Source organism: Apium graveolens, chromosome 2 (genome assembly GCF_009905375.1).
Source record: "Apium graveolens cultivar Ventura chromosome 2, ASM990537v1, whole genome shotgun sequence".
In the NCBI taxonomy this organism is placed as follows: domain Eukaryota; kingdom Viridiplantae; phylum Streptophyta; class Magnoliopsida; order Apiales; family Apiaceae; genus Apium; species Apium graveolens.
The window spans coordinates 250,489,686-250,508,915 of record NC_133648.1 but is presented as its reverse complement, the minus strand read 5'-3'; the positions used below and the strand labels follow the sequence as shown (position 1 = coordinate 250,508,915).

The following is a 19,230-nucleotide window of genomic DNA, read 5'->3' as shown; positions in this document are numbered from 1 at the left end:
AAAATAGACAGGAAAAGTACCAGTGGAAGCTGCCAATTTCTTGGAGGCAGATTGGTTTCTTGGTTTATCAAGAAACAAAAGTCAATTTCCACATCAACTGCAGAAGCAGAATATATTGTTGCAGGGAGCTGTTGTGCACAGATTCTTTGGATGAAGAATCAGTTACTAGATTATGGGTTAGAATTTTCTAAAATCCCTATTTACTGTGATAATCAAAGTGCTATTGCTATGACAGGTAATCCAGTTCAACACTCAATGACAAAGCACATCAGCATAAGGTACCATTTCATAAGGGAACATGTGGATGAAGGTACAGTGGAATTGCATTTTGTTCCAACAGATAAACAGGTAGCAGATATCTTCACAAAACCACTATGTGAAACTACTTTTATAAGATTGGTAAATGAACTTGGAATGGTTTTAGGTTCTTTCTCTAAATCTGCTTAGTTTTTGTTCTCATGCATCAGACTTTATGATCAGTGTTTACAGATTGTATTATCAATATGTAATCTGTGCTTAATTTGAAAATTCATTAAATGCTGATTGTTATCTGGTGTGGATTTATATACTCTGATAAGTGTTTTGAATGTTTTGTGGCTATTCAATCCAATGAGGATAACTGTGCTAGATGCTGACCTGGTAGTCTTTAACATACTAGAAATCCCATGTTTGAATTAGTTGTTTATGTGGAAACTCGTTAACACAAGCAGATTCTGATATTGAGCTTAGTCAAGTTTACTTTGTGTATCTTAATACTAAGTCACAAACTAGATTCTTGTTTCTTATCTGTCAAATTCTGTTGTCAGTAAATCTTAAGAATGAACTAAGTGCTGATAAGCCTCACTTATCAAAAGAAAAGAAAAAAAAAAAGAAAAGAATAAAAGTCAGGTACTCCTTTGAGATCTAGAGTAAAAATGTGGAAGGGAAGACCCAAGTGCATTGATGGTATTAAGTAATATGCATTGCAAAAAAAATTTCTTGGTGACTTTTCACACTCTATGATTACTGGAGAAATACTCTGATAACATCATAAATTCTGATAAGCAGTCGTGACTCACTTACACTGAGAAACCACTGTAATTTTTTTTTCAAAAGATGCATAAAATGAGCACAAACAGTTGAGGTGGACTCTTGCATAAATTTGTTTTATAGTAGACACCATGAATGATGACAGATTTTAAGCATTTTTCTTAGTTATGCCTTATTTCTAAGATGTACTGAAGTTGATCAGACTTTAATCTTTATCTGATATTTTGCTGAATGCACACACTTTCACTCCATATGAATGATGAAAATTACTGTGGTGATTTAAGTTGTTTTTGACAAACAGTTAAGTGTCATTTGTATAATTTCTGAGAACATGTTATGATGGAAGTTTTGATGATTAAACTCTGAAGAAAACAAGTCAGTATTTGTATGAAGAATCACAGAAAAACATATTCACTATTTGAGTACAGAAGCCATGTTCTGATAACTGTTAAAATCCGATATGAGTTAAGTTATGATATTAAATCCTGATGGAATTTTTGATGCTTACGTGGTATTTTTCTTTACTTGACTTATTTGTGGTAAAATCTGAAACAGTCATATTTAAATCAGAATAAATTTGGGTAAGTTAAAAACAGTCATAATCATTATGGGTTAGTGGTTAACGTGTTGGTTTTGAATAAATGCATGTGCACGATAATTATTGCCTATTTTACGTGCCCATTAACTCATGTTTTAACTTTTTACTGACTGTCCATGCGTTGTCAGGTGTAAAGTGTATCCCATGCTTCAAAAATATAACTGTTAAGTGGAGAGAGTATATATATGGGAGTGAAAAGATTTTCTAATCTTTTATTTACTTTTCTATTTTTCATCTCTCTTATTCTCTCTTTCTCTAATATTCTCTGAAGCGGTCTTCTTTCAAGACTTTTATCAAACACCTTGCAAACATTCTCTGTCTCACTTAATTTCTTACAGAGATGGCACCAAAAGACGTGATTTTCAATGGAGCTAAGTTTGTTCCTAACAACTACTCCTCCATTCTTAGCAAGGCTGAAACTCCATCGGAACTTCACTTCATTCAGGATTTTCTCACTAATTCTGATATTGGGTACGCTCTAGCCCAACCTGATGCAGTCTCTGGAACTCAAGTGCTGGAGGAGAAGTGGAGTATATGATGATGGTGGTGCTCAAGGGTCCCCAAGTATAATCTTTTTATCAGGGGAGGATGAGCATGTCGTAACTTTGGCTACAGTATGCCAAGCACTGCAGCTGCCTGAGAACTGTGCCTATTCCACTGTTGAGAAGCCAGTTCTTCAAAATATGATGGCCAATCTGGGGTATGAAAGGACATTAGCCAAGCTGGGTCAATAGAAGAGACCTTATATAAGAAGGGAATGGAGTTTCTTCTTCGACTTCATCACCAAGGCTTTTGCAAACAAATGTTCTAATTTTGATGCCATCCCCATCCTGAGTCAACAAATCGGGTATGCTCTCATTAATCAAACCAATTTTGATTATGCAAGTGTTGTTTTAGATTTTATTGGGGATAGGATGATAGAAGATAGAAATACTGTCTATTTTGCTAGATTCTGTCAGCTTATTTATAGCTTTTGTTATGATAATAAGCCCCAAGTAGCTCATGAATTACTTCCATCATTCAAACTAGCCAAAAGAGCTTTTAATGACTTATTATCGACTGATAATAAGAAGGCTATGTTGAGACCCCTCCAAATACCTTTATCTGTCAAACAAGCCTTAATAATCTATGATCCGGTGAAATACACTACATTATATCCTGATGTCCAACCATCAGAACCTCAACCATCAGCACCTACCACCTCTACACAAACACCTCAGACTTCTCAACCATCAGCACAAACAACCAGACCTTTATCTTCCAAACCTTCTAACAAAACAAATTCTGTTCCTCGACCTCTACAAAAGAGAAGGAAGATGATTCTCAGAGATGAGTCTGAGAGTGAAGAGGAAACAATTGAAGCACGAGTTCATGCATCTGAACCTGTGATAGTTGAAGCGGAGAATATTACTTCTCAGAAAGAAATAGCAGCTCAAAGTTCTGATACTTTGAAAAGGAAATTTGTAAATTCTGATGTTGCTGAAGCAACTCCTTCACTGGCAAGGAGATTGAAGAAAATGAAGGCAAGGAGGTATTTGGCTAAGGCTATATCAGAAGATACTGAAGAATATGAGGAAGGGGATCAGGAATCTCTGATCTCACAAGAACCAATTATTATTAAAGCCCTTCAAGCTCAAGCCAAAGACACTGCTAATGACACAGTTGTTACCCCTTTTGTCTCTACTATTAAGGCTACAGATGATGCTAAAGAACAAACTGATAATTCTGAAATAGATATTCATAATTTGAATATACCTAAAGTTCTTTATCTGGAAGCTCCATCTACATCAAAGACACCAGCTCTGGAGATAAATTCTGCTGATCAGAATTTAGATGATGTAATTCCTGAATCTCCAGTTGCTTCACACACTGTTGAGCTATCAGAACAGAATGAGTCTTCCTCAAGTTATGATGACAGTGTTTCTGCTGAGACTCCAGAACCTATTCTGGGCAAGGAAGAATTGGTGAAGAAATTTGTTGAAAAGGAAGCACATATTCCTTAGGAGGATGCTCACAGAGGTGTTGAGTGGACCAAGAAGTGGAATGAATCAGATTTTATTCCATGTTCTAAAATTCTGACAGAGCATATTGCAAAAGCTGATGAGTTGCTCACAAATACTGATTTCAAGACACAACTCAAGATCACAGCTCTGTCTACAAAACATCTTCAAGGTCTACATACTGCTACTCATGAAAAGGTTGATACACTCAGAGAACAAGATGATAAGCTCGATCAGGTGCTCAAGCTTGACAAAAACAGGTATATCAGACCTATTTCTGAAAAAGTTACAGCCATTGAGAAAACTCAAGAGAAGCAACAGGCCCAAATTGTTGAGGTTCTGGTCAATCAAGCTTCTCAGAAAGCTCAATTGGATGAAATCCAATCTTCAGTTGAACTTCTTCTTTCTCTCTTACTTCCTGATGATGCCAAAAAGGGGAAAAGGTAGTTAATTCCAATTGCTCATCTACTCAAGAACTAAAGAAAAATGATGATAAAGGTGATGACCAGGGAAACTCTGAAAAGAGCAGAGGTCAAAGAAAAGTTCAAGGAAAATCTTCTATTCAGAACAAGTCAAATTCTGATGCTGTGAATGCTCAAAGATTGAAGTCAAGTGGTGATAAGTAAATTCTGATGTCAAATTCTGATATTCAGTCAGGATCTGAAGACTCTCAGAAGTTCTTACAAACTCTGAAGTTAAAAGGGAAGCAGGCTACTGTTTATTACAAAGATCCTAAAATCCAGACACTTGATGAGGAGATAACAAGAAGATTAAATCTGAAACACAATCCAAGAATGGATTTAGAAACTCTCAAGGAGGAAGAAGCTAGATTTGCTGCTGAGAAGACAAATCCTAAGTCTAAAACTTTTGATGCAAAGAAACCTCCATGGCCAAAGGAAAAGGGCATTGTGATCAAGGAAAAGTCAAATTCTGAAACTTCAAAGTTCATAACTAGATCACAGACTGAGAGTAATCCCAAAGACAAAGGGAAAGGAAAAATTGATGAACCAACCAAGTCACTGGACTTGAAAACTTCTCAAGATCTGATGAAACCAGTGTGTAAAATGGTTCAAGTATCTGATGATAATCTTGTTGAAGATGAAACTGTTCAAATTCTGAAAAGAAGAAAGATAAGTGAAGATTCTAAAACAACCTCTGACACTGCTCAAGTTGTTGTTCAGAATAAAGGAGAGGAAGGTACAGAAGAAACAGCAAATTCTGATCAAGCTATCAAGACATCAACTGCTGACAATGCTCAAGTTGATTTGAATAAATTGACAATTGCTGATAAGAAGAAGCTGTTATGGAAGAAAGCTACTCCAGTTGAACCAAAATCTAATCTCATGATTAATCAACTTGCTACATTTGGGTTGAAAGGCAAGCAACCTAGAGATAGAGCTGGATTAGGTTCTGACGAAGAGAAGATTCAAACAGGAGTAGAGGTTACTCTAGGGGATTCTTTCATATTGACAGACAAACCATATGAACAAATCAAACAAAGGCACCTTGAAAATGTGTTGTCTGCTCAAGTTGTGATAGATGTTCATGATAAGGAGAATCTGAAAGAGAAATTAATCTTATTTCTCAATGATGGAAGGACTTATAGATTAACTGATTCTGATGTATTAAAGAAGTCTATCAGAGAACTTCAACATATTCATTATCTTCTGGAAGTAAAATCTGATATTACAAGAAGATGGTCAGAATATATTTTGAAGGCTATAAGAGATCTATTCAGAATCTCTGGTACAAAGACTTCTTAGTACAGTCCAATGATTACTGAAGGTGATGGAAGAGAAATTGCTATGCTGAAGAATTCTGCTAAGGTGGAAGTTATTCTGAAAGGAAGATGCTTATGTTATAATGAAAACTCTTCACATCCTAAGGTTATCAGACTTGGTGATGGACTTGAAAGAACATCCATTCAAGCTCTCAGAACAAGCATTTATCAAATTGGTGACAGTAAAGAAGAAGAACCGATGCGGGTCAAAGCACAGTTAACTGAAGTTCTGAAGAAAGCTGAAGATAATCTGATAAATGATTTTGTTAAGAATCATTATGGATTCAGATTGATTCAGTGATGTTGGTAAAGTTGGATGTTTTGTAAGTTGTAATTTGTAGTATTATTAAACTCTTATTGTATTTGAACTTAAGTGTTTTTGACATCATCAAATCTATTAACTTGTATATTCTTGCATAATTTATAAGTTGGGGGAGATTGTTGGATATATTTGAGATGTCATGTCTAATATGTTTCATGTTTAGTTTTCAGATCTTAACTAACAGGAAATATCAGTTCTTACTGAAATCAGGACTTACTGGAAGTCAGGACTTAAGGATATCAGGACTTAGATTATCAGAAGATAATATCAGAAGATGGATATCATAACTTAAGTACTGGAGGACTAACAGTTAAGGAAGGAAGCTGATTTACAGGAAAGAAGATCGAAACTAATACGGAATAAGATATGCATGGAAAGAGTTCGAGGACTAGAAGAATTATATAAGATATATGGTTGATATATTTTAGGAGAAAGAATTATATTCCATATCAATTAGAAGTTATCTTGTAACTGTGTGTCTATATAAACACAGACATAGGTTTACTCTATAAGAGTTACGATCATCGAGAATATCATATATTGTAACCTAACAGCTCTCGTGATATTTGTTCATGACTGAGAGAAAACAGTTCCATTGTAACAGAATTTGTTATATCGAATACATCTGTTTTTTGTTACTTGTGCTTTAAATCGATTTGATTATATTCTACACTGTATTCAACCCTCTTCTACAGTGTTGTGTGACCTAACATACATTATTTTTAAAATAGGACACTTATATTATATTTTTATCTATACTATTATATTAAAGACGAAACATTAAAAATTTGATTGTCGGTCGTTGTTGACTGTTAGATTTATTCTTAAAAAATAGTATTATTTAATAGGTATAAGGTTCGAATCCTGCCGAAAACATATTAAAATTATAAAAAAATAATCAAACTTAGAATTTACAATATATAATGAAAAAACAACCATTTATCGCACGGGTTATATACTAGTAATTAATTATATACATTTCATATCATATATCTTGTTTTGACTAGTTCATGGTTAAACTGTTTAAATTTTGGATGCAAATTATACTTAATATATGATTAAAATTAATTTTAAATTTTGCATTAGTAAATATATATATATATCATTATTTTTAACATATATTTTTCACTTTTTATAATTATACATAAATTTGATTTAATTTTTGAATAAAATGTAATCAATTTTTTCGTATAATAGTCACAACAACATGACATATGGACGGGGTACAATAAAAAAATCGCTAACATGACTAACCCATATGTGTCTGTGTCGATCCATTCTCTCTCTGTGGGCGGAGTAGAGGTGGCCAAACGGGCGGTTAGGCACGCCCCGGCTCGCCCCGATTCGCTAATTTAACTGTATTAAGTCGGCTCATATCGGGCCGAATCAAATTCGACACGGACCGTAGAAAATAACGGGGCGAATACGGTTTCAATATTCATGATTCGATAACCGGCACGACACGGCTCGTTAAATCGGAACGGCACTGACTCGGATCGGCAAACCGCATCGGCCCGCCAACCCGTTCGAACTCCAACCCGTTCAACCTTTTCTGCTCAACCATTCTGCTCAGCACAGGCACACATCACATAATTGTTTATATATTAATAAGTAAAGCATGCCACTGATTGATTGTTTTATTATTATTATAATTAAATTATTAATAGTCATCATTGCTTACAGGCTTACAGCTGCACAACACGTGTTAACACTTAACTTCTATCTGCTTCACTACTTTGCCATAAATAATTATTTAAAAAAAAAAGAAGCAAACCAGCCCGCCTAGCTCGCTAACCCGCTAATTCGCCCCACCAATTCTTTAACATCTAACTTGGCAAGTCTATTTCTGCACTTCTGTTGTTGACTCGTCTAATTCGTATAACCCGCGAGCTGGACACGAGTTTAAATTTGGTGACTCGGCACGAACCCGGCACAACCCGTTTACTAAGACGTGCCGTTCACGAGTCCGAAGATAGGTAATTCGGCCCGTTGGAAAACCGGCCCGGCACGCACGACCCGCCCGTTTGGCCACCTCTGGCGGAGAGAGATGCTTTTCTCGAACAAGTATGTGTTGCTTATGCGTACGTTTACATGGTGAATGGCACGAGGTTCGAGGACGGTGTGCTGTAAACGATGGAGTTATTATTTCAAAAATCATAAATATACTATAGTACTAGTACTACGAGGAGTATTACTCAGTTTCCTAAAAAAATCTATATTTAATCATTAATTCCCGATTTATTCACTTCAAAAGACGTGATCGATTGATTTTTTGAAATTCGATAAATTTTTATAATTTTTTTTATCATAATATATATATAAATAATTCTTAAACTTAAAATACTATATATAAATAAAATTTTAATATTAAAATATATCCAATTTTTATGACTAATTCCTGATTTCGAGTAAACCTAAAACGGCAGCTTAATCGATTATGTCCGATTTTCGACTTTTACAACACCGATACTACTTGGTTACTTAAAACTAGCTCTATAGCACATGCGACTATAATATTACGTAATTTTTTATTAGTTTCGGTTTTTATTCGAGGTATTTGAAATTTAAGTTAGTGATAGATGTTGTGACAAACTTATTTTTGTATTATATTCATAGAATATTTCCGGCGTAACTATATTATTGTCGACTTATCGGAAAAGATTTAATACTCCTTATCATAACATGTTATTTGTGTTGTATTAGTTCATGATAGAGAAAATGCTCAAAATACCCACATTTCAGCATCAATGGCCCAAAATACCCATATTTTAAGTGTGTGTCCCAAAATATTGACAAGTTACGCATTTTGAAAAGGAGTACCCAAATTTACAAAATCACGCATTTGGCAAATGCGTATCCCATGATATGCATTTTAAGAATGCGTGTATTTGTTTATTTTTTTAAAAAAAAATTATAAAAAATACGTATTATGTACATGCATATCCCCATATACACATTACATAAATGTGTATCTGACTTTTTTTAATGATTTTCTCCATTTTTCCAACTAAAATAAAAGTAATGATATGTGCATATCTCGTGATTCGCATTCATATGATGTTTATCTCTAAATACCCACTTGCTACATGTATATCATTTTGGGCCACCTAATTTGAATGTGGTATTTTGGGTCATCTTTTTTATGTGGTGGCTATTTAGAGCCATCATTTTTCCTTTTTTTATCGTAGTTAACCGACAGCCGCTACCCTTCGGGTGCGCACTGGGTAAACCCTACGGGGTCACGCAATAACCTGCAAAACACGTGAACCAAGGTAAACCGCATTTAAGCGACATATTAGGCATAGTCATAAATTCTCCCGAGGGATTCGAACATGTGACTAAGAGGATAGTTATCCTCTCTTTAATCAACTGAGTGAACGCTTGCGGACCCCTTTCTTGTACTTTGTTAATATGAATTTTGTTCAATATACGTGTATAGTGTAATTGCAATTATATTATTTTTAAATTGCCACTAAATATTTGATAGTACATGGTATGTTCTATGTAATATTGTATTAGTAGGAATTTCCCGACAAAATGTGACAATTATATTGCATATTTTGTAAGGAAATATTTGGTACTTCATAATTGTCATGAATAATCATATAACATATTAAATAATTTTAAAAAATATTGCTCAAAATAATTTTGTAACTGTATTTTAATATTATGTAGTGATGATTTATTTTCGTTGATAACTTAAACTACAATTAATTTGATATGAAATTATGTCTTGTTAATTAAAAATTCTATTTAGCAAAAAAAAATCGATATAATAAATTATATTATATTTATAACTGTTTCAAAATCTTTAATTTTTAATTATATTTTATTATTTTTTAAATGATACATATAACTTAAATAACATATACATAAATATCTGGGTGTGTGTGTGTTTATATATATATGTATAATTATTTTAAAACTTGACTATTAATGTTTTTAAATATGAAATAAATAGGATATGAGTTTCGTAAATAGATCTATGAGTTAAGTGTAATTTTAGTGTTCGAATGATATAATAGTCATTTTATGTTGATAAAATTGTCTGACTCAATCCCTACTTGCTCTATTATATAGATAAAAGATAATAGATGGGAGGCCAACTAAATATTTTTGCTAATTTTTTTATTGCACGATTGAGGATAAAGAACCCAGGAACAAAATTGTTCAGATTGTAAAACTCCAACCAAAATTTATGAAACTGAAATTTGATATTATACAAGAATCATGTAATTTTATAATTAATTTGATCGGTTCAAATTGAGAATAATCGAAAATATTTTATCCAGTTAATACTTTGAAGTTTGAACCGATTAAAAGTAAAAAAAAAAAATATCTTAACCGAAAATGATTTGAAGTATAAAAATCTAATATAAATTCTTATTAGAAAAAATATTAAATTAAGATTTAATTAAGCTACCATAATTTTAAATCGTTGTCCAGAATCCTAGACTCTCTCATATTTATACACAAATTTAAATCTGTAATATTTGTATATAAAAAAGTAACATATTTATCCAAAATAAATAGGTCACAAAGTGGTAAATATCAAAGTGGTCACTTAACTGAAAGTCATATGTGAGTTTAATCATCAAATTTACCAGGTTATTATTTGAATCGCTAAAGTGATAATAAATATCAAACGAATATCTCAAAATATGTGCTCGGAAATTAAAAATCATTTTATGGAAATCTAAATATTTTTCATAAATCATATTTCAATCGAATGAAAAATTATGAATTTATAATATTTTAGATGATATAGTAAGATTTTTACAAAATTGTCTACTAACTGTTTTTATTTAAATAAATAAAATAACTACAAAATTAAAAATAAATAGTAGATAAATTTTTAAAAAACTTACTATATTATCTAAAATACTAGTCGTCGTACATTTTCATTTGGTTCATTGGTTGTATTACGTTTCAAGAAAAATAAATATAACTTCATAAATAATTTTTAATTTTCGGATACATATTTTAAAATATCTATTTATTTGTATTATTATTTTAGTAATTCAAATGATATCCTATTAAATTTAATAATTAAATTAATATATGACATTAAATTAAATGACCACATTAATATTTAACCTATCTTAAAAATTTGTATTCTAATTATAATCATGCCTTGTTGCCTGTTGGATAATCGGGTTAAATATTAATAATATAACTAATTGTGTTCAAAAATATCAAGTTGATCATAAAAAAACGACTCAATATAATCACTCATTTTTTTAATCATTCAATTCGTTAAAGTCAACTCAAATACCGGTCAAATTAAACTTTGTTAATATTTTCAGCAGTTAGTTTGGTGTTATATCTTAGTGCTACGAAAATTGATGACATGGCTAACAACGACTAGATACAAAACAAAAAAAATAAGATATATATATATATATATATGTTTTTCTATTAACAGGGCTGTACACTTACTCTATCAATTAAAATGGTTTAAAATTATAAATTTTAGTATTTATTATATCTTAATGAGCACACAATTAAAAAAATTCATATACTCCCTTCTTCTCATCCAATTCATTACTATTAAGAAGGAAAGCTCATACTTTAATGTTGTTATAAAATATAATTATCTATTTTTTTAAAAAAAAATTACATAAAAATAGAATATTATAATTTTTATAAAAAAAATATAAATTATAAATATAAATTATAAAATTATACTTTATAATAGATAAACTGTGTCAAACAGATGAAAAATGGGTAAAAATATAAGCGGGCCGAAGGGAACGGTATACATATATGAAATGATCATTGGCCCACAAAATGAAAAGTAGGCCGTTCAGTTGTGACATGTGACAACGAAATGAAGTGAGCTATTCCCATATTCATAACCAGTCAATTTCATTCCATTCATCCAAAAAGTATAGGATAAACTCATTTGTTCAAAAATATTTTTTTCATTTTATTTTGACAAATACATTTTTAAAAAACATGGTATAAAAAATTCATAAGTTTTTTTCCAAAAATGTCTGTTTAACAAAAAATTCCCGTATTTTTTTCTCCAAGAAAACTTACTTTTAAAAAAAATTCTCGCAATTTTTTTAAAAAAAATTCACAAAAAATTTTCACCAAGCAATGTTTTTTCGAGGATACTTTATTCCTGAAAACTTATTTTTATAAAAAAAATCCCACTAAAAATTTTCTAAAAAAAATTAGCCAAAATTATTAAGGATTTTTTATCAGAAAAAATCCCGAGAATATTTTCCATTTTCATTCCATTCATCCAAAAAATTAACTACTCAACGCAATAAAATAAAAATTATTACTTTCCTTTGTCATTATATTTCTGAGTCGGGATCCTCTGTCCCCTTCTTGTATCCCCTTTTCTTATAGGTCAATTATTTAACTTTTTTTGTTATCTGCCTCCTTTTTTATTGGTCAATTATTTATTTTTAAATTTATTTTTTCCGTCTTTAATCTATTAGTTTCTTTCATATTTATATAATGTATATTTGAATTATTAAAATATTCATTAATCTAATATTTAATCAATTAAAAATAAATTTTATGAATATAAACATTGTATTATTTAATAAATATTACTTTTATACTTTCTATATTAAATTATCAATCAAGAGTTTGTTCTACAAAGTAGAAAACTCTTTATATGCTTACAATTTTTTTGATACATACCTTATTTAACTAATTTATTTGTATTCTCTAATTATATCATAATATATATTAATAATTATATTATTATAATACATATTAATAATTATATTATATAAAATATAAGGACGAAATAGAGATAATATAAAAAAATAATAACTGACTAATAAAAATAAAAGGAACATGTTAGGGGGCACGGGGATCACACTGTATATTTCTTCCTCATCCTTTATTCATTCTTTCACCTTCATTCAATTCATGTGAAGTTAATGCTACCTATCATATTACTAACTAATTAAGGCTAAACATACACTACTTTTATTATATAATAATTAAAAACTCTTATTAAAAATACTAATTTCTAATGAATTATCAATTATTAAATAAATGAGGTTTGCGCAGAACTATGTACAGTAAATCCTTCATAAATTATACTCTATAAATTACTAACTCTTTAAATTAATAATTTTCTCAAGTCTGACTAGAACTAGTTATAAAAATCATTATTTTCTATAAAATAATAAGATAATATACTTTAGAAAATTCTTGTATAATTATATAGTCCCAATGATTTTATAGATTATTAATTTTTAATAATTATAAAAAAATCTAATATAACTTTACGGAATATTAAAAAATTGGGCGTTGGTATTTGATCGCTCAATTCAGAACCGTCACATCAAACTGATGAAAACTGTTAAATATAATTTTAAAAATTATTATACAAGAAGTACAAATTCGAATCATACCAGCAATATATTAAAATTATAATTTACAATTATTATACCTTAACAATCTAACAATAGAATTACAACGGAGGGGTTGAATGTAATTCCGGTTCGTTTTTTAAATAATAAAATCGCTTTGCAAAATATATTTGTGTTTGAATAAGCAACTGTGCGGAATAAAAAATTTAAGTATTTAAGATACGCAAAGTAGTAAACACAGTGGTTTAAAAACTTTATGGTGGATTGATCTTTTCACCAAATATACATATATATATATATGAATGAGAACTTTGTGATGCAAGAATGCACACAACTGCTTACAAGTGTTTTTACAAAAGAGGAACATAAAAATTCCTAACAGATGTAATTTTTTCTATTTCTCGGTTCAATCGATAATTTATCTACTTACTACATTTGATTTATATATTACCAAGTCACACATGAAAAAGACAAACAATTAAAACAAATATCTAAGTCTATTCACATGTTCCTTCATCTCTCTATCCAGCATTTTTTTTACTTATTCAAGTAAGCATGAAAATGGAAATGCTCCTTGGTTCTCTCAAACCTGCAAATAGGCCGCCACATTCCTTTTGTATACAATTAACCCATGTGACTGTCAAGTCACTTTCAACTACTACTTGAATTGGTTATCCTTTGAGACTTCAATGTTATCCGTCGATACTCCACATAAGTTATCCGTTGAGTCTCTAATGAATTATCCGTTGAAAGTATCTTCAGTCATCCGTCGAAATTTTGTAGTTTATCCACGTATTCTTTAACAGTTGATATTATTTCACTTATGCAAAATTGCAAGACATTTAATATTTACAATTAGCCAACCTATTTTGCAACATAACTTAGAATTTTCTACAAACTTCTAAACTTCTAAGTTATTACAATATACAGAAATGTGCTACAAAAACTCATTGAAATATAAGCTATTATATAAATGGATGAATAAGTATGGTTATCCGTCGATAATTACAAAATCGCTTAATTAAATCTACCCAGATGTTTTGTTAAATTATCATCAAACTTACAACATATTCCTAACAATAATATATAATGATAAAAATAATTGTGATGCATTATAAAATTATTATCCTAGGGGTATAAGGTTAGAATCCTAACAACAATATATTGAAATTATATTTTACAATATATAATATAAAAACAACTGTTCATCGCAGGGGTTATAAACTAGTTATATTAAAGACCAAACATTACAAATTTGGTTGTTGGTCCTTGGTTACCTTTATTCTGGTAACTCTAAATATGTAATTACATTTAACATCAAACATCCTTCCTAATAGACTTATACTCGCAATTTAATTATATAAATACAAATATGATTAAATATGTATAATGGTTTCTAGCATGAACAACATAATATATATTTATACTATTATATTAAAGATAAAATATTGAAAATTTGATTGTTGGTATATTGTCGCATTTTATTTTGATAACTATAAATCTGTAATTATATTTAACGTAAAACAATCTTCTTAATTGACTAACACCCGTAATATAATTATAAAAATCTATACTATAATATATTATTTATATTATTATATAATAGATGAAACATTAAAATTTTGGTTAGTCGGTTGGTCGGTCGGTCAATTCTAATTCTAAATGATGTTGAAGTCAATTTACTATATTAATTTAAATTTTAATTCATAGTGAATTCTATATTATTATAAATTCTAATTGATGTTTAAGTCAATTTATTCTAGCAATTTACTTCTAATTCATACTAAGGTATGTATTATTATAATAGACATGTCAACTTACTCTCAAAATATAATTTTTATTTAATTAAATTCTAAAACAATCTTTATTGTAACAACCAATTTAATTAATATTTAATAAATTATAAAATAAATAGTAATATTTATTAGATATTATAAGTATCTATATCTACACAGTTATAAGATAATTACTTCCCCGAGATAAAATAAAATAATTTGCACTTTTCATTCGGGATAAAATAAAATTATATTATTGATCTGAGATATAGTAAATTTTAAAATAAATTAAATATAATTAGTTGTATTTGGTTTATATTAACCGTTAGATATAATTTTAGAAATTATTAATTATTATGGAAGAAGTATAAGATGCGAATTCTATCAATAATATATTAAAATTATAATTTAAGTATATAATGATAAAAATAATCATGATGCATTGTAAAATTATTATATTAGGGGTGTAAGGTTCGAACCCTAATACTAATATATTAAAATTATATTTTATAATATATATAATAATAAAAAACGAACTTAAACCGCACGGGTTATATACTAGTATGTATGTGTTATTTTCGAGCGGGATAAAATTTAGGTAAGCGTCTTTGATGGTTTAAATGCTAACTAGCTTTATAACCCGTGCGAGGCACGGACATTTTCTAAACTCACATGTTATTTAACAATGTACATATTATAGAAATGAAATATAAATTATGTTGTAGGATGCATTTTTTTCTATTTTATATCGTACAATTAATATATAATATTCATAAAAATTGTACTTGTTTATATTTTGAACACTATTGCTGAATTGTCGTTGAGCACTTGAAAATATAAAGTTGACCGATTGCTTTATAACTCAGGCAATGCACGAGCATGGTCTAGATTGCGCGTTTTTAATTGCAGTTGTTGGCGGTGTATTCGTGTTGTTTCTAGGTGGATTGATGAAATTAACCTATTTATATAAGTAGTTTTTGACTTTCTGGGGTGTGGTTATATCGATGCAAAAACAAATTTTTCGACATTTAATATTAAGGTGAAACAATAGAGAAATGTAGTGGTGTTTTATTCCCGAAATATGAATAAATAAATTTTTAAATACCTAATGTATTTGAATGCTAAAAATGCGATAAATGAGGTGCGTGATTGTGGATCTTGACCAGAAGTATGTGTTGTTAGACTAAAAATACGATATTTTATGTTATTTTTTTTTAAATTGATTATTTTTATCAATTTTTCTAATTTACTTGAACCCTTAAAAAGTGTAATTTTATCAATAGGGCTTTAGTATTGACTGCATTCTCCATTTCGCGTCTCTCATCTCGCTTCAACTGCTAATTTTGTTTGAGCAAGCAAACACTAATGTCCCTCGAAGCAAAAAGGCTGCGTATAGGATACGCATTAGAACCCAAGAAAATCAAGACTTTCATAACCCCATCTCTACTCAATCACACACATTCTCACGGCATAGACCTCATTCAAATCGACCCAAACAAACCCTTAACTCAACCCCAACCCCCTTTTGATGCCATCATTCACAAGCTTCACTCTCATGAATGGAACCAACAATTACTCAATTTCTCAGCTCAAAACCCGCATACCCTTGTTATAGATTCTCCATTAGCTATCCAAAGGCTTCAAGATCGTGTTTCCATGCTTGATGTTGTAGCTGAATTGAATCTTTCTCCTACTGTTACTGTTCCTAAACAGGTATTTGTTTATGATTCTAAGGCTTTATTTGATGTTAAAGATTTGAGCTTTCCGGTCATTGCTAAGCCTTTAGTTGCTGATGGTAGTGCTAATTCTCATGATATGGCATTGGTTTTTAATGAAAATGGGCTTAAGAATATCGAAACTCCGGTCGTGTTGCAAGAGTTTGTTAATCATGGTGGGGTTATATTTAAGGTTTATGTTGTTGGGAATTATGTGAAATGTGTGAAGAGGAGTTCTTTGCCTGATATTTTAGAGGAGGAGATGGGGAAGTTAGGGGATGTAATGCCGTTTTCGCAGATATCGAATTTGAATAGTAGTGGGTATAAGGCGGGTATGGGAGAGGATGTGGAGATGCCTCCGTTGAGTTTTGTTGATCAAGTAGCTAAGGCGTTGGGAAAAGCTTTGAAGTTGAATCTTTTTAATTTTGACATGATTAGGGATGCGAGTGGTGGAGATTGTGCTCGTTATTATGTGATTGATATTAATTACTTCCCTGGATATGCAAAGATGCCGTCTTATGAGCCCGTTTTGGCTAATTTCTTTAAGGATACTGTTAAACAAAACTCAGTTTCAGTCACAGCAAAAGGTGAAGAGAGTGACAACCATGAGGTCCCGAGTTAATGAGGCCATTGTGGTATGTTTGATCCTTTTGTTCGAGATCCTGGTTGTTACTAACCTCGTAGGTTAAGTAGAAACTGGTTTGCTCTTTCAGTCTTCCATCAGGAGACACTTCCTGGTCTTTCCTTTTCTCGTAAGCTTTGGCTTTATGGGTTTGTAATAACCATTAGGTACTGAATAATGTTAGAAGCAGATATAATGCTCAAAGTTAGCATTTTTAATCTTACTTGATAGTGCCTACAGTCTACAGATGTTTGAATGCCTATAGATGTTTACGCAAATTATAGGCACTACATATGTTTGTCATTGTTTGTGGAGTAATGTTACTCAAAGTTTTTCTATAATAAATAGCATAAGACTCTCACCATCTTCGTCTATCTTTCGTGGCATATGTAAAGCTGTCCTCTTTATGATTCAAAATTATCTGTAGTGAATTGTGATATGTAGTTTGAATAGTTTTTCTCTTGTTTCTGTTGTGTAGTTTAGACTTTAGAGGTTTGGTTGATGATAGGGTGTAGGCGACCCGGCTATGATCCAACCGGGATCCAAAGGGTATCAGGCTCAACCGATGGACCAAGACCCCCCTCTCCCAGAACAATCAAGTGGAGAGACTAGGCCCGGGCCCATCCCATGACCCGGATTCGGATCCAGATCCAACCCGGGACCTGGATCATCTGCCTACCCGGATCCGGATCAGGGCCAAGATCACCGCGAGGGGGGTCCCAGCGAACACATGCACACTCCACAACCCGCCAAGGAAGGGTACGTGGGCACGTGACAGTGGCAACTATCAACAACCAACACACCAGACAAGCACGACGCGTGTCAGAAGGCCGTTAGGACACCCTGAAGGTGGTCCTCCCCTGGACACGTGTAAGCAATCCACCCAAGTCAGGCGTCCTCTGCTCCCAAGATCCAACGTCCCTGATTCAGAGGTAACAACCCCTAAACCCTACCTTTGGGCTATATATACCCCCAAGACTGAAGGGTTTAGGGGTTAGAAAAACATTCACACTCTTGCACACTCACTCTCTCACATCCATCCACATATACACACAGCAACCTTTCTATTACTTATATACATCTTCATCTTCTCCAAAACCCTGTTCTTATTCTTACACCGGAGGCGCCGTGGGAGCCAAACCCCCCTTCCGGTGTTGTTTTGCAGATACCCTACCAGCAACTACACCTCATTTATACCCAGAAGGTCCAGGAACGCCGTCGGACGGAGCCGCCCGCTCACTGGAGTTATCATTTGGCGCTAGAAGGAAGGGGCTCTCCATCCTTGGGTCCCGGTGCCCCTGGATTCACCTTCATCAGCAAACTCTTAAGAGAGTCCACATCTTAAACCTGTAAGAACAAAAACAGCCATACCCTTTCTTGAATATGAATGTTCATTTTAGCCACGTTTGTGTGAGCTCATTACTTTAGGCCACGTTTGTGTGAGCCTGCTCTTGTTTGTTAATCTTGATTGTTTGGGGTTTGATAATCTTGATAATTTTGAAGCCTGGGGTTTGATAGTTTTGATAGTTTAAAACCCAGAACTGCTTTAGCTTGCATACTTTCTTTGTGTTCTAGAGCCTGCTGTTCTTGTTCAATAGTATTGTTAGCAAAGACCAGAAAGTTTGTTTGCTGTTATTCTGGAATTTTTTTGTAAATCTTCAAAAAAGCAACCTTAGATCCACATTTTTAGCCTCAAATCTTGGTCAGTTGTTTGTACAATTGTGGTAATGGCAAGATCAGGAAAAAGTACCGCTGGTAGGCCTCCGCCAGTACCCATATTCAGGAACAGGACCCCTCTCAAGTTCAAGAACCTGGAGGAGACAGGGAGACCCTCCAGGAGCAACCACTGACACAGCATACCCCGGTCAGGGACGCCAGAAATGTCATAGAGCTCAATCAGTACAAATACACCAATGTTCCAGTTGCAGAGGAGCATATGGCTAACTTAACAAGCCATGAACTTGCTGAAGCAATCAGGCTCGACAGAGATGAACAAGACTGGCTCCAGATAGAATATGAACAAGATGAGGAGCAAGAAGAGTCCGG

The 19,230-nt window shown here is 31.9% G+C and overlaps 1 protein-coding gene across 1 annotated transcript; it reads left to right on the top strand.

Moving 5' to 3' along the window:
- The first annotated feature begins 16,212 nt into the window (after nucleotides 1-16,212).
- On the top strand, nucleotides 16,213-17,184 carry LOC141699815 (inositol-tetrakisphosphate 1-kinase 2-like). Its single transcript, XM_074503638.1, has one exon. The coding sequence runs from the start codon at nucleotides 16,213-16,215 to the stop codon at nucleotides 17,182-17,184; it is 972 nt and encodes a 323-aa protein (XP_074359739.1).
- Nucleotides 17,185-19,230: the final 2,046 nt, after the last annotated feature.